Genomic DNA, 22,825 nt, shown 5'->3' with positions numbered 1-22,825 from the left:
GACAGGAATCCCAGGGCCATGGACAGGGAAAGGAATCTTATCCTGAGTCTGGCTAAACCTTCAGTAGCTGAAAACCCAGAATCCAGGGACAATTCACAGTATTTGCTGTGGAAACTGCTGAGTTGCTATGCCTCTCAGACATCTGTACTAAAGTAACAATGAATCAGGCTTTGGGTTCCTGAGGCCTGGGATCTTATCAACTTCAGTCTCTCTTGCCAGGTGCCTCCGGGGAACTGCCTGGTGAAGGCAAGTGTGCTTCTTAACAACCCTTTGAGGTTGTAACTTCAAACCTCACCAACATCCTGTATGAGTTGAGTTGTGAAAGCAAAACTACCTAAACCAACTAAACAACAGTAACAACCCAAACCAAACCAAACAACCCCAATAAGCTGTGGCTCTCAAGGACTCTGTCCAGCAGTCTTGTTCTAGCCCCTCTGCTGAACTGAGGTTGAGGAAGTCTTGACTGTAGCCCTGGCTGCCCTGAAATTTGTTATGTAGTGCAGGCTGGCCTAGACTGCCACCACGCCCAGCACCCCTCTGCTTACTTAAGTCTATTATTAAAATATCTTTATCACATCAAAGAGATGTTCACTGTAAGTCTGCCTTGAGTTTAAAATCTAGGTCTTAAAAGGTAAGAGAGAACTGACTCCCAAATGTTGTGCTCCACTGTGTGCTGTGAACACGTATTCACACTCACATACACACACACACAAAGTAAATATTTTTAAATATCCTGGATTGGTGAGATGGCTCATCAGGTAAAGTTCATGCTCCAGGTTGAAGTCTGAGTTTTCTTCTTCTGGCCACTTCCATTAAGTTGTTGTTTGCCCTCCACATGCATGCTGTGTCATACATGTACCCACGTATGTAGACACAAACATTAAAGAAGTCCTTAAACTAAACTTACTAAACTGTGTCATACATTGAAATTCTCTTCAGTGTGGAAGCCTAGAGTCTTGAGTTGCAGTCCCTACTCTAGAGGATTCCTCGGGCTGCCAATGGTGGAATGCACTGCCATGTCTGTCTTTTCACTGCTAATATAAGCATTGCCATGTAAACATAAAACAGAATTAGCATCTAACATTCAGAACAAGATTTTTACCAGATCTACTTTTATTTCAGAAGGGACTTTGTATTACAGTATTTACTTTGTTATATACAAGTGCTTCACATTTGCATTTAAAATGCAGACTCCCCTTAATTCTCTTGTTCCTGATTAAATTAGCTGTTATTTTACAATACAAAAAATACCAAAAAATCGCAGTCCTAAATGTATGTATAACACCAACAATCCCAGCAATTAAATAGTTTACAATACTTACTCCGTATTTACACAAGTGCAACAGATGCTAAATTACACATATTAACAAACTAAGCTTGATCAAAACAAAACAACAAACTGTAAATATCCAGAAAAGATGTCCAGAGGCAGAATTAGTTCAGCAGGCTTCACTAGTGTTTTGTGCACAGTCAAGTTCTGAGAGCAGCTTCTGTTATTGCCTTTAGGAGAGAAGGTGCCAGTTTCTCTCTGACTCTGGAGAGCACCCTGAGGGCTCCAGAGGCTCTGCTCAGCCGGAGGAGGCCATGCGGGTGTCTCATTCCAAAGCTGTGCTGGGAGGTTGTGACCAGGGTCAACATTTCAGCTCTCCTCAGGGGGCCAAGGCTCACCCTAGGAAGAACCTTCTGGCTTCTTGGTTCTGCTTCTAGGAAGCTCTCCTAGGATGACAGCTGTTTAAAAGAGCTGGGTTTTCACCTCAGTCACTGCCCTAATGTTAGCTTAGCTTAGAAGTGTTTAGTAAATATTTGTTGAACAGATCAATTAAAGGACACCAAGGATCAAAGGTTTTCATAAAAACAGCACCATCCCCCAAGGAGGTGAATCACTTCCTCACCATGCACACCCCGCTGTGTTGAAAGAGGGTGGGCGCCCTCAAGCTGAGGTGTCACCTACCAGAGGCTCTCTGCTCTTGTTCATCCAGTTCCCTAATGAGATCCCATCTTACGCTTCTAGCCTTCCAGATATTCTGGTATTTTCCTTTTGCTGACAGTCGTCTTCCAGGTTAGCTCAGGAGGCAATGGGTTGCTTTTGTGCCACACCTCTTTGGACCTTTCAGAGCCCTCTCCAGACTGTGTAGGGAAGACCAGGATGGGGACAGGAGGCTGAGGTGTGGGAAAATAGTGCTATTTATCAACAAATGAGCCCTCCCATCCCCAGTTTTTAGTATAAAAAGAACACGGTTCTCAGAAATGTCATTAAAACGTTACACAAAGCCACAACAATGCAGCCTAGAGAGCCCCTTGGCAAAGTCTGACTTTCACAGGTGACAGTCTTTAAAGAGTAACAGAACACCTCACCCCACAGAGATGCCAGAAATCACAAGGAGCATTTGAAATTACAACAGTGATGAACACTCTTGCTTCCTGAGTTCTCTTGTGTCCGCCATGTAAATAGACACACTGCCTGGCTCTTCTTAGATCTGTTTGTTTTGAGACAGGCTCTTGCTATGTAGCCCAGGCTATTCTTGGCTTCTTTTTGTTTTGTGTGTATTGAGTGTCTTGCCTGTGTGTTTGCTGTGCACCATGTGTACCACCACAGGCACCCGAGGAGGCCAGGTTTTCTGGAATTGTGGTCACAGAAGGTTGTGAGCCACCATGTGGGTGCTAGGAACTGAGCCAGTTTCCTGTCCAGAGCAGCCAGCCAGTGCTCTTAACCACTGAGCCACCTCTCTAGCCCCATCTTTGATTTTTTTTTTCTTCCTGCCTTCTGAATGCTTGGATCACAGCTATGTGTCACCATTCCTTAATTTCTTCCTAGGTATTCTAAGAGCTGAATCATTGTTTAGTTACCTAATGGGCACAAGGCTACCGAACACACCAGCATGGTGTACAATGCCTTATCAATGGATCAGGGCCTGGTAAGATGACTTCCTAGAGCTTGGAGACCCAGAATATGGCACAGAAACAGATTAGGTGAAACTCAGATGTTTATGTACACCCTGAATGTTGGAACATTCTGGACACTACAGTACAGTTATGTACAAGTGCAAGGTCAGTGTCTTCATGACTATTTTATATACATGCTCTCTCGTGACACAGTTACTGGGTCACAACTCCATTCTGTTTTGGTATCTGGCTCTGAGCTGAGCTCTTCTTCTCTGCTATTTTCCTCTGTTTTAAGCCTGAAGGGAGCTGTTGGCTGTAAAGGAGATACAGGTGAAGCTGGCTGTTTCTCCATTACAGGAGCAGAAATAAATGCCATTGCTTCTTTTGAAAGAATAAACATTATCCCTAAAGGGGCGGGACATAAGCAGGTAGGTATGGGACTAACATAGAAGCAATTTCTTTGGCCAAAGGAATTTGGTCCTTTATGCAAAGCCAAGGGGAAATTTCCTTACATAAGGACAAGCCCTAGTGCGACTTCCCTCTTTCTTTTGGCCAAGAATCCCCTGGGTTGTTACGGAGATGAAAGGCTAGACCACACAGATACGTATGTGCTGGGTTTTGGTACGGATGTGGGGAGCTCCTAACTGCATAGGGGATGAGGTTGGGATCATTTCTAGAACTTTCTGCTCTTTCATAGCGATGCAGAAAGTCGTGTTTTGAGAGGTGAGTCTTACAACAGTGTTTTGTGCATCAGTGATTTATGGTTCAGCTTGCAAATGTGACTCCAGAAGAGTTGAGAGGAACGAGGTTAGTGCGGGGCTTAGAGAAAGGTTCCCTCTTCAGCACTGTGTTTGAAGGTGACACTACAACAGCTTATTCTTCTGATTGTTAACATCTCCAAACTCATAAGTTGGCTCACTGTTGCCTAGAGGGCTGTTTTAAAGGCAGAACTGCAGGGTAGGAAGCAGGAGAGGAAAGGCGTGGGGCTGCTGCATAATGCCAGAGCACTGAGCACCATAAATGGGATGCAATGTCCAGGCAGGGTCCTGGGCACAGAGCACAGGGCCACTCACCCCTCTTAATGTGGTGATCTTGTTTGGAAGCAGGTCTTGCTCCTTCCAGTCTCCCCATGTGCTTTTCATCCTCATTAACATTCACCACCTCCTCAGCCACCAAATGAGTCTGGGAGGAGAGGAGGTTGGACCAACTCCTACCCAGAGAAGATGGAACCAGGCCCTTTTCCATGTGCTGAGAAGATGCTGCCCCAACGCCAGGCACCATTTCTCTTCTGTGTACTCCATCCAGCCTGGGGATGGCCTATAGGTTCCCACAGGTCAGTGTGAGCAGCTGGAGGAAGACAGAGCCAGGTGTCCCAGGTGTCAGTGCTCTCTTCTGCTCAGAGAGGCACATGACATGAGCAAGTGCATTTTGTGGTGCCTTGGCAGAAGGAGCCCAGAGGGTTGACCAAATATCAGGCCTAAAGTGACACTTGGCTGGGGCTGGAGGGTCATTCAGTCCCTATTGCTAGTAGTCCCTCTTAAGTGTTTTTTGGGATGAGAATTACTCTTTCTTGGACTGCAAATTAGACTTTAAAAAAGAACAAACTGTAATGGTAGTTACTTAAATTTCACAAGAATGTAGGAATGTAATCATGTAAAAACTTAGACTTACTAACGTTCCAATTGCTAGATCTATTTAAAGTCTAGGCACTTAGTGTGTGTGTGCACGTGTGCATGTGTGTAAGACAGAGTGAGAGAAAGAGAAGGAAAGAATGGATTAAGATTAAATCAATCAAGTTTCTATAGAGCATTATCAATTGCATTTGTATATATTCTAACTCCACTGACCTTGACATTTAAAACAGCCCTCTTTGCTGGGCCTGGTGGTACACACTTTTTAATCCAGCATTTGTGAGGCAGAGGCAGGTCCATCTTTGTGAGTTCAGTCCAGCCTGATCTACATATGAGTTCCAGGTCAGCTAGGACTACACAGTGAGACCCTGTCTCCAAACAAAACAAAACAAAACAAAACAAAAAAAGCCCCAATTATACTTCGATATGACTTCCAAAGAGAAAGACCATTATTAATTCTCAGCTAGAAAAAAAGCTACTTCCTGGAAGAGAGTAAACGCACATCTTGTAAAAAGACAGCAAGCTTCAGATGAGAACAATTCATCTGAGGAGTGCCGAGAGGACCATGCTGGAGAGCCGCTGACAGAGGTCATCACATTTGCAGTCGAGATTCCCAAGAGGAGCTTCCACAGGGGACCTCAGCATCACTTTTAGCTCTCACTGGGTCTACACTGGTCTTCTCCACCCATGAGTAGAGCAGATCACTCCTGGACTTGTAATTAAATTATTTCCTACACAGAAGTAAAAGGTTAGATGCTGGACACAGAAGGGATGAACCATCAAAACAGCTTGTATGATCATGCACGTGAGTTGGATGCTTCAAGGGTTTCCAGTCTTCTGCCCCACACCTGCTTCCTGCCTGCAGCGTCCCCTGTAGACAGCTTAGTGGACCACATGCCCTTCTGTGAGGGAGAGTTCTTGTTCCAGTATCAAATGCAGGTTCCAGGCTGTGCAGGGGGCTGCTGCTTCCGGTTTCTCACAGCTCCTGACTTCTCCTTGTACACTATTGGCATCTGCTGAGAAATGTCCACCAGGGCACTGGCCACAGCGAGACCTTGGAAGAACCCACAAGAGGAGACACATGTCATGAAGCAGCTTACATTTTTTTACAAAATAATTTCAAATTTCTTTTTTTATTTCCCTAGTGAAAGATAAAAGTATCCATTGGAGTCCTTGCATGTCACACCCCTTCCCACCAGGGTGATGGCTTCAGCTTACTTATACATGCCTAACTACTCACTTCTCCCTCTTCCACAGATCACCAAAGCAGTGAGCTCTGCCCCAGGGTGGCAAGTGAATGACAGCACAGCCATGCTGAGTGTGCGCCTATTTCCAGAAGGCAGCAATGAAAGTGTCACTACTTCACATGAGATGTGATTCATCCTGTTACCGGCCTATGTGTGCACTTCCTCAAAATGAAAGTACAGGAAGACTGACAGGGGTAACCCTGTTGTGGGATGGGTCTCATGATAAGGGAGCAGGGCTTCATGAGGATTTCCGGAGGGTAGAAGCATTAGGTAAAGGGTGAGGGAGGATGAAGCAGGAGGTGCTGCTCAGTGTGCCAGAACACAGAGTTGCTCTGCCAACAGTACGACTAACTCAGGGACTAAATGCCTGGGATGTAAGGTAAGATGAAGACAGTGGAGTCTGATCCATCATACACAAATACAGCTTCCCTTCTGGGCTGGACACAGATAAAGGATACTTTCCTACTAAACTCAAGGTTATTTTGGCTGACATAACACTGAGTCCCTCAGACCACCGAATCTGAGTACAGTCCTAAGCAGAACACTGCGTGAGACATTCTATGCACAGCTTCAGACTCAAGGTCCTTCCTAAACTGCATTTTATACTGCCTTGTGTTTAAAGTAAGACCTTTCCTTTTGCAGCACAGTCTCACTGTATAGCTCCAGCTAGTCTAGACCTCACTATATAGCAATCTTCCTTGTCTGCCTCCAGCTTTAAGACAGGGTTTATATAAATTATGACTTACACATTTGAAGGCAAAATATAAAAGACTGGTAAAATACATAGCAAAGCTGTAAAAAATACTAATGATTGTTATGAAAAAAATAGATGGTAGATCTATATTTGATCCTCAGCAATACCCCCCCCAAAAAAACTATAAACAAGGATATAGTAGGGGCTGGAGAGATGGCTCGGCAGTTACAAGCACTGGCTATTCTTCCAGAGGTCCTGGGTTCTATTTCCAGCACCCACATGGCAGCTCACAACCATCTCTAACTCCAGTTCCAGGAGATCTGATCCCCTCACAGAAACATACAGAAGGCAGATTACCAATGCACATAAAAATAAAAGCACATAAATCATTTTAAAAAGTATATAGCAAAAATAATTTCTTCCTATTCCTGCCCTAAATCATCACTGGTACCTGTTTCCTGTAGAGAAGTTTTATAGAAAAAAATACTAAAGAATAAATGTTTGTAATAAGGTGTACATCTAGGAGCTGGGGGCAGGGTGGTTAGTAGAGTGTCTGCCTAGCATACACGAGGCCCTGACTTTGAGCCTCTGTGGCACATAAACCAGTAGTGGTGATGTATCTGAGGAGGAGGAGGCAGGACAATCAGAAGTTCAATCATCCTTGGCTACAAATGTAGTTGCAAACAGTACAGGCTCCCCCTACCTCCAAACACTGTATCATTTCAATGAAATGAAAATTGGTCTGCATTAACCCTATAGAATTATAATTTTCAAAATATCCTTTATGTTTTCATAATACTTCTCTATACCTCATATTTAAAGTAAGCTGGGCATGAAGGGTCACACCCAGAATCCTCCACTCTGGAGGCGGAGGTAGGCAGATAACTATGAGTTTGACACCAGCCTGGGCGTTTTTGTTGCTGCTTGTTTGTTGTTGCTGTTGCTGTTTTTTGAGACAGGGTTTCTCTTGTAGCTCTGGCTGTCTTGGAATTTACTCTGTAGACCAGGCTGGCCTCAAACTCAGAGATCTGCCTGCCTCTGTCTCTCCAGTGCTAGGACTAAAGGCATGCACCACCACTGCCTGGCTTAACATAAGCACTAGTCCAGCTTAGGCTGCACAGAAAGACCTTAAACAAGATGTGGAGCACGGCTATAACTTGGGCAACACAAGACATGGCTGGAAGCCAGAGACATGGAGATGACTAAGCTTATCAAGAAGGAAAGAGCCTAAGTTTGAGATAAGAACAAGGGGTTAAAAAAAGCAGGGATCAATAGAGTCAAGGGGACCAGAAGCATGAATGGCTGAGGAAGCTGTGCACTGTGAGGAGCGTCCTGGACTTCCACAGTTTGAGGACGACAGAATTGCCTCACCAAAGCTCTGCCAGAGGCAGCTCCACTGTGCACTGCCCCCATACCGAGGATCTATACCAGAAGAAATGTCTAAGACTTAGTCCTTTACAGACCAATATCTGTCACTGCCTCCTGTCTACTCACCTGACTGACCAGGAGGAGGGATTCCTCCCAGGCCTCGAGGGAGCCTCACGAATACAGAGAGGACTGCAGCTTTGTTACCAAAGCAGGGCTCCAGGGCAATGGGCTTAGGAACAGTCTGGAGGAAGAAAATAGAAGTGTCTTAACTTACCACACACCTCAGTCATATGCTTATAAGGTCAACAAGAGGTTCCCACAGCCACTGTTCCAGGGAAGGGCCCTGCTGGTGGCTCTCTCTCGGTGTCAGTGTTGGCAGTGTTTGTCTGGTGACCTGTTGGACAGTTCTGCATACTCGGCACAACAAACCCAGATATTACAGGGAGCTACCTGTTTGACACTCCCCTTTCAGCCACCGAGTCATAAGTCTGTAGAGTTTAAGAGCTTGTGAAAGGTAGGCAGTTCACCAAACGGATTCTTCCTCTGCTCACTGAATGCTTCAGCTCTAGGAAATATATTCATTTTCTGTTGTAGACTTTATTTTTAAAAGAGAATTTTATAGGCTGGAGAGATGGCTCAATGGTTAAGAATACTTGTTCATGTAGAGGACATGAGTTTAGTTCCCAGCACTCACAGTGTAGCTACAATCATTTGTAACACCAATTCCAGGTACCCAGTGTTGCCTCTGTGGGTACCAGGCATGCATGTGGTACACAGACATAAAAGCAGGCAAAACACTCATATACATTAAGAAAATAAAGTGAGAAAAAAAAAAAAACAAAACTGAGGAGGAGCCTGGGAGGGAGCCAGCAAACAGCATTCCTCATGGCTTCTGCCTCAAGTTCCTGCCCTGACTTCCCCCAATGAGACATTATGTCTTAGAAAGACAGCTCAGATAAATCCTACTTCTCACCATGTAGCCCAGAAGGGCCTTGAATTCTTGAATTTGTAATCCTCCTGCCTCAGCCTCTTGGTGCTGTGAGCCACCAAGTCTGGCTAACCCTATTCTTAAAGGACATTTAGGAAACTCACTAGCACTGTCAAGACATTCTTTGGCCTATTCCTGACTTTATTACTAAGAATCAAATCATCCTCCCCCGCCCCCGTCCGTTATGAATGTGCTGTCATAAACACTGGCATTAGAATAACCCCCGCAGTGCACTTTTGTATTGTTTTAGTTTTCTTCAGACAAAATCTTGTCCAGTAACCCAGGCTGGTCTCAAATTTACAGAGATTCTCCAGGTACTGGGGTTACAGGCATGTACTGCCAGTAATGGCTACATCATTTTATAGTCTAACAAGGTACACAAAGATTCCAGCTTCTAAACGCGGTGACATATGGTGTGTGTGCATGCATGCACATGGAAGTCTCCCTCAGTTGTTCTTGGATTTACTTACTGAGGCAGGGCCTCTTGCTGAACCTGAAACTCACCAATTCTGGCTAGCCTCGTCAGCCTGCTTACTCTGGGAATCCTGTTTCTGACTCCCTAAGTACTGTTATGTTACCGTGCCTGCCTGGCTTTTAATTGAGTACTGAGACTCTGAACAAAATGTATGTGTTAATGGTTAAATTTAGCTGCTTTGTTGTCCTTTTTTCCCTAAAATACAGGGTCTTATTATATAGCCTTGCTGTTCCGGAACTCACAGAGATCTGGCCGGCTTCTGCCTTCTAAGTGCTGAGATTAAAGATGTGTGTCACCACACCTAGCCCAGTTTAAATATTTTCAAATAAAAACTTTGAAGTATTATGTCACAGAACATTTTAAGAATAACAAGAATAATTTGCATGTTAAAGTCTGAACAAGGCTGACTGATGACAGAAAAAGTGAAGCCACAGAGCACCTTACAGTCATGGTGACACACAGACTCTCACTGGCTCTAGTCTGGCAGACTCAGGCCTGAGTTCTGAAAAGCTATATGGACTTTTAAGCCACTTCTCACCTTTATACTTCCCCCAATGAGATCAGGAGGTTCTTCATCTGTTTCCAAGGCAACGTTTACAGAAGCAAAGGGGCGGCTGGCCATCTGTTGCATCTCCCGAAGAAGTTGCTAATGAATAATATAGTATGTGTCAATATGCTTCGTGCTGAAATTTTATTAGTGAGTACTAGATATCAGACACACTGTATCTTCCCAATTCAAGCTCATCAGATGCAGTGCTGCAGCTGAGGACACTGGACATGACAGGGTAGCATACAATATCAAATTCTATTAGATGTGGTGACATGTACATTTTTATAAAAAGTCCTTACCTGTAAGAGATAAAGGTTAAAAAAGTGGAGGATATAATGCTACAATGTTTGTTAGTTGGACATAAAAAGGGCAGCAACTTACCTTTTTATATTTCTGTTACTAGACTAAAGTAACTCTAGCTTGCTTTGTGTTCAAGCCTGAACCAGACATTCCCAGAGCAACACCAATAAAAAGATGGCTGACAGGATGTGAGAACACTTTCCCCAGTAAGAGATGCATCTGAGAACACAAATGAGTGTGGAACTGCAGAGTACAAGAACATGAAGGGCTCTGGATTTGGAGAGTGGGGTGCATTCATTAGGATCAAGTTCAAAGTACCAAGGCTTCAATGTCTTCTTTAAATAATATGATTTGTGTGTCTCATGTAGCCCAGGCTGGCTTTGAACTCACTGGATGACTGAACTTCTTTTACTCCTACCTTACCCACCACACATGGCTTGAGATGTTCTCATGCTGGGTCAAATGAGATACTATAGCACACACCTCAAATATGGAATGTGAGCACTCATTCCTATATCATCATAACATGAAAGGTCTTCTGAGGTTATGCTGTGGAAGGCAAACTGGCCTTGCTTAAAACTACCTATATAAATCATCACTCTGTTTTAGAAGGGAAATTTTATGTTAAAATTTTTCATAAAACACAAAAATAGATTCCTTTTTAAAATTTTATGTTATTATTTATTTTATGTATGTGAGTTTACTTTCTCTTCAGACATATCAGAAGAGGGCATTGGATGCCAGTACAGATGGTTATGAGCTATAGGGGTTTTTGGGCCCCCTCCTCCACCTGCTGTCCAAGATCCACAGGTTAGAAGCTTTGTCCCTAGTGTTGTGCTATTAGAGGATGTTGAGAATAGAACCCAGGGACTCAAGTTTATGTCAGGCAAGTGCTCTGTCACTGAGCTGAACCGGTCCCTATACTCATATTTTTATGAAAAGCTCTTAGACTGTTGAATCAAGCAGTGGCAAAACTAATGACACTTTATGTAAGAATAATTGAAATCTACTGATGGCCCACAGTAGAACCATACAATGCAAGTAACACAGCATGCTTCTCATATGAATACTAGTCATCATGAACAGGGAAAAGTGATCTGCCTAGAAAGAAGAAAACACGTTTTGTGTGGAGTTTTATTTTGTCTACTTGGGCTTACCTCTCTCCTCCTGGATGCCCAACAGCTCTGTTTGATCTTCCAGACCACTGCAGCCACCAGAAGCAGAGAGAGGAAACAGCTGCAGGGAAAGAGCACTTTGTTAGTCAGCTCCACCCTACCCGACTCCATGGAACAATCCTCACTGTCCCAACTCCGGCTCCTGATGCTGCATGTGGTAAGACAGGCTCACAGGAAGTACAGTGTGAAAGACACTGGCTAGCTGAAGCTGAGCTAAGCTTCCAGTCCTGACTTCCTAGAAAGTGTTCTCACCTTTGACTTCTCAATAAGTCCCCAGAGTGACCAACTACAGCTTATCCCAAATAAGAAAAGCAATTCTAACACAAATAGGTAATAAACAAGTAAGTTAATCAATGTGGTAAATTTTACTGAGACAACCAAAAATGAGGAAAAATCTGAGTAAATAATCAACTTTTCATTCAGAGGTAAGTGGAATAAATTTACATATAATGATTAACATATTTCCATAATTATATATACATACATGGTGGTAAATACTGATTGTCAATTTGACAGGATCTAGAATCACATATGAAGCAAACATCTGGGCATGTCTATGAGAGAGTTTCTGCACTGGGTTAACTGAATACCAATAATCTACCCTAAATGGGGCAGCACCACGCTATGGGCTGGGGTCCCAGACTGAATACAAAGAAGAAAGTGAGCTGAACAGTAATGTTCTCTGCTTCCTCATTGAGAATGAGACCATCTCATACCTTCCTGGCCATGAGATGCTGGGTCCCCTACAACTGTAAGCCAAAATAAACCCTTCTTCCCTTAAGACAAGTCAATTATTTGGTTATACTGTTGAAAAAATTAATTAATAATAACTGTGTGTACATATGTGTGTGTGTGTGTGTGTATATATATATATATATCGTTTTTAAAAGAAGATTGTATCTTGCTGTTCCAGCTATCTTAGAATTTATGATCTCTTATCTCAGATTTATTTATTAATAAAATAAAATTCAAATGATCAAATTTAAGCAAACAGTTTTCTTAATACTAGGAGGGAAAACTTCTAGCTGTCTAATGATTGTAAAATAATTGAGTTTTCTTTCCTCTGTAAACGAGGTATTGAATGGGAAAGGCTACCATGATCTGAGGCAAAGGCACATCTGATTAAAAGACTAAGTTTACCAAACAACTCCTGAGACCCCGTTCTGTCATGAAATATGCCCCTGAGGTTTATGCAATAGAGGCTTGGACCCCAGTGCAGCAGAACTCAGAGGTCGAGTTTAGGGGTATGACTGGGATCAGGGTATTCTTATCAATGAATTTCAACCAACTGGTTGGTTTGTATTTAATGCCTATTGGATGGTGGCGTCTGTCTGGATGAAAGCACTGGAGGTATAGGATTGAAATGTATATTTTGTCTTGTGTTCCTCCTGACCACTTTGAGGTACATACTTTTCTTTACCACATACATGCTCCTCATCATGGTATCTGGTCTAGCTGTGGGCCCAATAAGATAGAACTAAATGACTCCAGACAGTGAAATATCTGAAATCAATTAACTAGAAATCTTTTTCCTTTTAAACTGCTTCCTAAGGTGTTTTGTCACAGAAAAGGAAAACTGGCACATAACTGTTAATTTTAAAATAGGCATTTTAAACTCACTTTGCATTTTTATTTAAAACGGACACAATTATTATACATGTTTATGTGGTTGCTACAAGTGTACATGTTGCAATAACTGGACCAGGATAACTGGAATGTACACCAATTTCTGACCTGCAGCATCTTTTTGTATTGGAAATATTAAAAATTCTCTCTACTAATCACTTAGCTAATTGTCCTCAAACAGTTATCCTATTGTGCTATGCAGTACATTAAAGATTTCTCTTTGTATCAAATTTCACCCCTGTTCCCATTAATCATTTCCTTTCTATTCCTTCTTCCTTTCTTGGGCTCTATTAATTACTACTTGTGGTTTGAATGAAAATGACCCCATAGGCTCATATGGTAAATATCTTGTTCCCAGTGGCGGAACTGTTTGGGAAGGAGTAGGAGGTGTGGATGTCACTAGGAGTGGGGTTTGAGGTTTCAAACTCTCATGCTATTCCCACTTAGCTCTCTTTCAGCGTCATGCTTGTGGACCAGATTAAGCTCCTTGCTACTGCTCCAGCACCAGATCATAATTGTCACTGACTCACTCTCTGAAACGTAACCTCTTCTATAAATTGCCTTTATTATGGTACTTTGTCACAGCAATAGAAAAGTAACTGAGATATGACTCTAGTCTCATACACATTCATTCTTGTTCTCTATTCAATTTTTGAGGCATGGTATAATTATGTGGTCAATCTGGTTTCAAACTTGAAATCCTCCTGCCTCAGCTTCCAGAGTGGCTTGGATTATATATATGTAATATCATATCTAGCATTCTCTACTTTTTTCTTTCTTTTTTTTTTCTAATGTTCAGTTTCCTTTAATGACCCCCATCTCCCTTGAAGGGTAGGTGCAGGTAGCTAGGCAACTGGCAAGACGTGTTCACTTGAAGCTCTTGCCTTGATTGAAGATCTTTGCCCATGTGCTGGAAGGCCCCCTTCCAGGAAAAGTACTCTTGAACCAGGGTCTGGATCTCCTCACTACCAGGATCCAGTTTCCACCATGTATATGACCCATAGTCCACCTGCCAATCTGGACTCAGAGGAAAGGCAAGCTCTTGGCCTCGGAAGACCCAAACACCAGAAATGGAGCTGCTGTTGTTGGTTCCAAAGAGGATAACACTAGCAAAGGCATTCTTCCTCACTTTGTCCAATCACTGAAACATTCCAGTGATGAGGTTGTAACTCATGAAGCTCTGGGTGAGCTCTTCAGGGAAGTGGTACTCAGCATACCACAGGGACCAGCCATCTTTATCAAAGTGTTCCCAAAAATATGGCAGCGCCACAGAGAGGGTGTCCTCATTGGAGTACTTATGCTTAAACTCATCCAACACAAAGGTGCTCTTAGGCAGGTGAGCAAAAGAGTCCTTGGCCTTGGGCTCAGTGGCCAATGTCTGCTCACACTTATCCATCTCTTCCTCAGGAGCTGGGGCAGCTGCCTTTTTTTCCTCTTTCCGTTCAGCTTGGGGCTTCCGTTTCTCTTCTCATGAACTCCTTTCTTTCCTTGGGGTATCCTTTTTTGGCTGGCTCTCTGCAAACTTCTTAGCATGAAACTGTGCCCTCTTCTCACACAGCTTCACCTTCCCCAAGATGGCCCTGAACTGGGGCTGGTTAATGCAGGTAAGGAACCATCGGTTGGTACTGGGGAGGGCCTGGTGAAAAGAAGACTTTAAGACCTGTTTAGAGCCACAACAGGGTGCAGACAACTATATTATCAGCTAGTGTCACTGGCTCAGCCACCAGAAAAGTCCTTGTCTTCGGGCAAGTGTCAGCAGCCCCAGAATTCACTTTACCTCCACTTTTGCATTTTCGGTGGCCTGTTTGTTGTGGTGCATAATGTCCAAGGTGGGGAACACCCGGGTGCTAGCTGGAGGAACAATGTCACTGTCAACAAAGCTCACCCACTGCACCACCTGAGCGGCTGCCTCTGGCGAACGTCCCGCAGCTCCTCATTGCTTACATAATAGGCGATGGCGTGGCTCTCAAACACACAGAATCTGTCATCACCCTCAAATGCTAGAAACTCAGGGGTGTGGTTGGTTTGGCCAAAGTGGAAGTGGGGTGGTGCGGAGAGCACGCGGACCTGAGCCCCGCTGTACTGAGCAGCGAAGAGGGCCTTGAAAGGCCTCCAGTTTTCAGGGCATGTGTACAGGGTCCCAGCCACCATGAGGCCAGCCAGGGCTACAAAGAGAGATCTTGCCTCAAACAAACACAAAAAAAAACAAAAAAACAAAAAACAAAAAAAAAAAAAAAAACAAGCAAACAAACAAAAGGAAAAACAAAACTTTGTGAGGGTAAAAATGGAGATACTTTCCATTGAAGAAGTACACACAGAAGTTATCTATATATCTTTTCTCAGAAACCTCTGAGGAAAAACGTTCTAGCAGAAGGAAGAAATACATGGGAAGACTATGGTATGGGACTGGAAGTTCTTGAGATCACTAGTGGTGGTTGAAATGAGAATGGTCCCCACAGGCTCACATACTTGAATGTGTGGTTCCTAGTTGGTGGTACTGTTTGGAAGGATAAGGAGGTGTGTCACCACAAGTATACTTTATGGTTCCAAAAACCCATGCCATTCCCAGTTAGCTTTCTCTGCCTTTTCTTGTGGGCCAGATGTAAGTTCTCAGCTACTTCTTCGGTGCCAGGCTTGCCTGTCTGCCTTTGCCATGATCCCCAGATTAAATGCTTTCTTCGTTGCCTTTGTCGGGTGCTTTATCACAACACTGAAAAGTGACTACAGCAATGACAATCACATAGCAGGTCTTAGAGACTAGTGCACTTAAGGGTATTTCAAAGGACAAAACATGGGGGTCCAAGAGACTAAAGCTAAGAGCCAACCATCATGAGAGGCCTTTTTGTTTTGTCAGATAATAAATAAATAAATAAAATAAAACTGATTTGCTCTTTTCAACCATTTCTACATAGTATTCTCAGAAAGATAAACTACTGATAAGAAAATGATAAAAATGAAGAAGAGCCCTAGGAGTTTAAAGGTAAACTCACTTTTCCCTATGGATATGCACAGTCACCTCTTGATGAAGACGGAGCACACACAGCTCACAGCAGTAGTTGACTATCACTAATCCTACTTTAGCCCAAACCTCTCCCCATGCAAAGAACCCAATCATACAAACTGAGTGCTTAGCACACCAGACTAAATTTACATCACTGTGAGCGACAAGCAGCTTTGCAGGGATATACAAAGCAAGCTGTAGTTAAGGGCTGTTTCAAAGGAGTAAGTACAGTTAGCATGAGAGAAATTACCTGAAGAAAGTCACGAAGAACTGTACCAGGTCCATAAAATTGCTGTGCTGGGAGAAGGCAATCTGCAGCAAAAAAAGAAAAAAAAAAAGAAAAAAAAAAAAAAAAAAAAAAAAGAAAAGAAAAGAAAATATGGACTAGAAAGCCAGTGACGCAGACTATGCTGATTCTTAACAAAATGGTCTTAGCTACAGACTACAACCTGACAACCCACAGGATATCATTTCTATCTTACTCCCTTTACATAAAATGAGTTTTTATTGCCAAGAACATAAAACATTCCTAATATACTTGAAGGAAGGACTGAAAGAGGTAACATTATTTTGTGGAGAAGAAAAACAGTGCAAATTTAACCATGGCATAATGCTTTCTAAATCAGTGGTTGCATTGGTAGATTAGATGTATTTACTGTGTGTCTCACAATTGACCGTCATCACCAAGCCCTGATGTCACCTGCTTCACTAGACCAGAGCCCTCATTAGGAAGATTACATTATAACTGAGATCCTTCCTTTAAAATGTCTGGGACTCCCAGGCATGGTAGATATATATATATATATATATATATATATATTCTAATGTAACAATTACTAAGTAGAGGATAATTGTTTCACTATAGATGGTAGTTATGGTAACAATTGGGAAGTTGAGCCAGCAAAATGGCTGGTTCAGCAAGTAAAATGGAACCCAAGGTAGAGAACTGTGATCTAATGGCCTCCCATCCCTCCAGCATACACATAAAACCACACATATAAAATATAAACATATAATGTTTTATATGCATATGCAATAAACATAAAATAGTAACATTCTTTTAAATTAAGGAAGTCAATGATTAGCATCTTATTTTCCTAAATATACCCGCCCCGCCCTTCATCTGTGGTGCTGAGGATCATTCAGTCCCACACACACTGAGCAGATGCTCTACCACTGAGACACAGCCAGGCCTCTTACTCTTTTTAGCTAGATTCACAAGACAGAAGAGACTTTCTGTTCTCCCCATCTTTCCCCTGCATTCCATAAGTCAATACAGTTCCAACAGAACCATATAAGCCAAAAGGCATTTTAAGGAATAGATTCTAAAATTCCGGTGTCTTTTCTCTACCACTTACAATCTGAAGCGAAAAGTAACAGATTTTGGGTTTTGTTTTGTTTTTCTCACTATTTGAGAAGACTGGCTTTGAATGAATAGCAATTCACCTGCTCCTGCCTTCCGAGAGCTGCAATTAAAGGTGTGCGTCACCACCACACATAGCTTAGATCTGACTTTTAAGAGTAGCTTTTCTGGGGCTGGAGAGATGGCTCAGAGGTTAAGAGCACTTCCTGCTCTTATAGAGGACCCAGGTTCAATTTCGAGCCCCAACATGGCAGCTCACACATCTGGAACTCCAGCTCCAGACCCAATGCTGTCTTTTGATCTTGTTGTATGCACCCATCAAATAAAATAAATATCTTTAATAAATAAAAAAGTTAGCCTTTCCTCAGTGTTTACATTTTACAGAAACCTGTGATGCTCATGACCCTTTCTGAGGATCCATCAGTCTTGGCTTGCCTGGTGTCATGTAATGCTTCCCAGGGCTTCTTTCTCAATGTGAAGATTTCAATCACAGCCTGTGTTTTGGCAAAGCAAAACTATACCAGTTACTGTCCAGTGTATAATCACAAAGAGGCTACATAAACGAGGGCAGCTAGGTGGGACACCCAAGACTCTTGTTGAAGCTGATCACCTAAAGACTCCATAATCACAAGTTATAAGGAAAGCAAATGTTGCCATGTTTATGAATATACTGATCACCCACCCAGAAATATCTATCAATTTTGAACTTAATGCTCAAATTGAGAACTTCTGAGACTGAGAGGGGTGTTATTAAAAACCAAGCTGGCCAATCTTTTCTTTCTCCTCTCCTCTCCTTCCCTGCTTTCCTGTCTCCCCCTCTCCTCCTTTTCCTCTTCTCTCTTCTTCCCCTAGGCTCTCCCACCTTCTTTCTTCCCTCATGCTCTTTTCTGGCTGAGAATTGAACCAAGGGCTCTGCACGCACTCTGCAAGCAAGCACTCTCCCACTGAGGTGGTCGGAGTGAAATGGCCTCTGCAGTCCCAGGAATTTGATCACTTGGTTCCCCAGTTGTGGTGCTGTGTGGGGAGGGATAGGACTTGTGGCCTTGTAGGGGAAAGACATCATTAAGGGAGTGGGCTTTCATGTTAAAGGCCTCAACTCTTTCTAGTTAGCTCTTTCTGCTTCCTGCTCCTGCAGCCACATCCGCCACTTGCTGCCATCTCTCCCTTGTCAGGACAGATACTTACCTCTCTGGAACCACAAGCACAAATAAACTCTTTTAAAAGCTGTCTAGGTCATAATGTTTTATCACAGCAATAGAAAAAATGACTGTTTTCAGACATAAAGTAGGTCATCCTTACTCAGACAATGTTAGATAACACACACAATCTTTCAAAGGTCAGAGTTTAGGCTGGGCATAGTGATGCTGGCCTCTCACAACCACTGACCTGAGTTCAATCCCAGAACCCATGTGAAGGTGGGAGGTGGGAACTGACTTTCCACAATTGTTCTTTGACCCCCACATGCATGCTATGGTACTCTCAAACTTCCTCTCCCCAAATGGGATATACAGGCATAATAAAAAAGTTAAAAACACTGGTCATAGTTTTGAAAGAAGGGGGTCATGAGGCAGGTACCCCTCAAAGGTTACTGGGTAAGAGGGACACACTCTCCTCATGTGTCACTAGTGGTAACTGGTAAGATAAATAGCTTTTCTAGCTACACTCATGGAAGTGAGCCCAGTGAACTCTGTAGATCATTAAAACAACAAACAAATGCAGAAGGGCTTGATTGGGAGGACAGGAGTCATCAGAGGGGAAGGGAACAAAATGTAATAGGAGAAAAATGTCACCAAAATATAATACATCATATACATGTATGAAATCATCAACTACTTAGTTTTTAAAAATGTTTTGAATTTAGGGGCTTCTGATACTGAAGGCAATAAGAACTTTCTATACTGAAAACTTATTTGATAGGAATTTATGTAGCCCGGGCTGCCCTTGAATAACCTTGGGCTTCTGATCCTGCCTCCACTCTCTCCCTTCTCCCTTCCACTCTTCCTATCCCTCCCCCCCCTTTGCCCTGGTGCATTATTATACCCAGCTTCTAAAATATAACTTTAATAGAAGAAAATCTTGTAATTCACTGATAAACTTGCATGTGCAGGAGAAACAGTTGTGTACAAAGTGCTGGCCGTGAAGTATGAAGACTTCACTGTGATCCCCAGGACACACACAGGCCTGAGCATGGTGGGTCCAACGCTAGAGACGTAGAGACAGGAGGATAATAACTGTGGTGTGATGACCATCCAGTCTAGCAAAACTATGAGCCCCAAGGCCTGGATAGAGACCGTCTTAAGGTGGATGATCCCTGAAGAAGGCGCCTAAAGTACACGTATGGCCTCCACATGTGTGCACATGGACACGCAAACCTCTGTATACACATAGTTTACGCTGTAAAAAAAAATTAAAAAGGCAAACTTACAATCTTATTTTCTATCTAACAGAAGGTAGCTATCTATACATATTCCTAGAAATCTAAAATCTCTGCCCCTGCATGGAGTCCTCAACCTGATTCCAACTCCCATCCATCAAATGTTTGATTAAGAAATATTGGTCCTGAGAACCCTCTGGGATGAGGCAGACAAATGCTGAGAAACTTGGCTAGCCCAAGACTTGGGAAAGATATAATGGGTCTGCAATTCTGGAGTACTAAGTCTTCCTTCATTCAAAGTCTGTGTAAGTAGTTGTGTTACTGTCCTGTTCAGGACAGTCAGCAGAGTGTCCTGCCTGTATGAACCCTGGTCTTCCTCACCTCGAGGGGCAAACAGTTCTCCTTTCCCTCATTTGTAAGACACTGGAAATGGCTCATGTTCCCACATCTCTCACAGTCATATCTAGGCCTGACTCCTGCTCCAAAAGCTTTCCTGTGAGGTTTTGATGCTGTTGTCCACAGGCCTCAGAAGCTGAAGATCTGGAAGTGTTCCCTTTGCCTGCCCCCTCCCCTGAACAATGTCTATAGCTGTTAGGGAACTGCACTGAAAAACAACAAAACACCTACAAAACCAAAGTCCCCTTCATTTGGAAATGAAATCTCTGGAGGGTAGGCTAAGAGTGGAAAGGGTGTGGTAGAGAAAAGGCAGTAAAACAACCCAGAAACCAGGGTCTGCCTGAGACAAGAGATAGAGTATTAGAGTGGATGGCTTATTAAGGGGTTTGCAGAGGAGGCTGGAGTCTCTGTGATTATTCTGTGTCTAATTTTGTCACACATGAATGAGGATGGCTGTCTCCAAAGGGTGAGAGCCCAGGGCTCTAAAAAAAAAAAAAAAAAAAAAAAAAAAAAAAAAAAAAAAAAAGCAGCCAGTATCTGAAGAGTGGGTTAGTGGACTGTCCCCATGTCTGGATTTCTCTGTATCTCTATAGAGAAAGTCTTTATGAAAACATGCTGTGAATGAATTTCTTAACAAGCATGGAATAAGTATTACTACAAAAATAAAGGTACCTATATCAATGACCACAGATGCTTTCTTTTCTACTAAAAAATGTGCATTTACTATGTTATACATGAAGTGAGTATTCAAAACCTTGAGTAGATAGTATATGTGTGACTAGGGAAAGGACCATCTGAAGAGGAAAAAAGGACCTCTAGATTGTCTATATGATCTTCTTTACCACAACCATTATATAAACATGTAAAACAGGAGCTAGCTGCAGGGAGGAGGCCACAAAGCCTCAGTGAGATGTCTATCAATGGGAGAAGATTATAAGGTAAGTGTACCTGCCTGACTTTCTGCAGATAACACTACAGCTCCTGGGGCAGCTTCACCAAGGCTGAGAGCCTTCCTGAACCAACACCCATATATTCTAGAATCTTCCCAAGGCTCTGGAGTTAAGTGTGTACCTTTCACTTCAGGCCCAGAGACAGCCTAATCACAATGGCAGATATCTAGGGTCTTGATATGACCAAGTTGATCTCATAGAAGAGTTTTGAACACTGTAAGGTTGGAAGCCAGGGGAGGACTGAGTCTTCTCACAGGCCTCAGTTGCCAAGGATGGGAGGGTCTGTGTGTGCTAGTGGAGTATATTTTAAACTGGGATTGGATTATCACCTTCTAGAGTTTTCTTGTGAAAACAGTGAATCTTTTCACTTTTATAACATTAAATTTTTATTTTCATTATGTGTGTGGGGGGGTAGTATTGCATGTGAGCAGAGGCCAGAGGAATCCTGGGACTAGAATTATATAGACAATTGTACAATGCCTGATGTAGATGCCTTGTTTTCTTTTTCACAACTTTGTGTTGAGACCACAGCCCTGTTACAGATTGCCCTGGTGCTGTTTGTATTTTGATGCTAATTCTGCTTCCCCAAGAAGGGCTGCCTAGTCACATACTCAGGTGACTTCATCAGAACCTTCTCTCCATTTTAACTTGTAAAATAAAGGCTAGAGCCAGTGATTAAGCAGAGGAAGGGAAGGCAGAGCTAAAAAGTTTGAGGGGAAGGTGAGAAGAGACAGAGGGGGTCGACAGAGGAAGAGGAAATAGAAGGAAGATAGAATGGAAGCATGTGGCTTGGAGAAATGGTAAGTTATAAGGGATCTCATAGCTGGGGAATAGAGTAGTGTAGTAGTAGATTTGCCCAATCTAGGCGCATGAGCACTGCTTGTATTCATATCAATTGAGTTGTTTCCTTTGCACAGGCTTATTTGGGTTGTTACCGCAACACAGCCCTGCACTGATTTCCAGTAACTACCACCTCCTATAATACTGGTTTGTACTGCGACAAAGCATGTGTGCTTCATCTCTGGACAGAAGTGCCAAACCAGGCAATGTCAATGAACACTTTACTCCTGACACACATGCTCACATCTATTCACTTTCAGTCCCTCTACTCTCTTGAACTACTTTCCAGAATTCCCATATCATTTTCCTGACCACATGTATTATTAACTTATAAACTGTTGTGGTTTAAATAAGAATGGGCACCCAGAGGATCATAGATTAGCATACTTAGTTCCCAACTGGTGGAAATGTTTGGGAAGGAAGTGTGAGACTGGGGTGGGCTGTGAGGTTCTAGTTAGCTTTCTCTCTGCCTCCTACTTGTGGATAAAGATGTGAGCTCTCAGCTATTCCACAGCAACAAACCTGCCTGCCTGGCTTCTTGCCATGATAATTATGAGCTGAGACCTTTGAAACTGTGAGCCCTAACAAATGCTTTCTTCTACAAGTTGCCTTGGTCATGATGTTCTGTCTTGGCAATAGAAAAGTAACCAAGGCATAAGCTGGTACCAGAAAGTGTTGTCTATTAATCAGGTGCCTGCATCCTCATTCTTCTCTCTTCTACTCTGTAGACCCAAGAAGGCCTTCAACTTGGCTATCCTCCTGACTCTATCTCTTGAGTGTTAGAATTATAGGTAGGAGCCACCAGGCCTTCCATCAACCACTTCAATTGGTACAAAATTCCCATTTAGACTAACTAAATTCTCTAACACTGTGTGGATAGGGATAAAGAGCTTTTAGTTTTCAGCAACTGTTTTAACACAGAGGAAAAAAGCCATCAGCACCTTTACCTTTACATGCTACTAGC

At 42.9% G+C, this 22,825-nt stretch overlaps 1 protein-coding gene and 1 pseudogene across 2 annotated transcripts in view; both read right to left on the bottom strand.

Moving 5' to 3' along the window:
- Window positions 1-1,134: 1,134 nt before the first annotated feature.
- The window catches only part of ATRN (attractin), a gene marked incomplete at its 5' end in the record, with an annotated part of 116,494 nt that continues 94,803 nt past the window's right edge, over window positions 1,135-22,825 (bottom strand). Inside the window, 5 exons of the mRNA XM_080930946.1 lie at window positions 1,135-5,568; window positions 7,950-8,064; window positions 9,825-9,932; window positions 11,294-11,372; window positions 16,189-16,250. Of these exons, the coding sequence (XP_080787072.1) occupies window positions 5,444-5,568; window positions 7,950-8,064; window positions 9,825-9,932; window positions 11,294-11,372; window positions 16,189-16,250 (489 nt within the window). The 3' untranslated portion in view covers window positions 1,135-5,443. The remainder of the gene's footprint in view (window positions 5,569-7,949; window positions 8,065-9,824; window positions 9,933-11,293; window positions 11,373-16,188; window positions 16,251-22,825) is intronic.
- LOC308431381 (elongation factor 1-gamma-like) lies at window positions 13,805-15,088 on the bottom strand (annotated as a pseudogene). Its single transcript has one exon. The product of its transcript is annotated as an elongation factor 1-gamma-like (transcript).

Source organism: Micromys minutus (genome assembly GCF_963924665.1).
Source record: "Micromys minutus genome assembly, chromosome: 17".
NCBI lineage: Eukaryota > Metazoa > Chordata > Mammalia > Rodentia > Muridae > Micromys > Micromys minutus.
The sequence above is the reverse complement of the archived record's forward strand: the minus strand, read 5'-3'. Positions and strand labels throughout refer to the sequence as shown.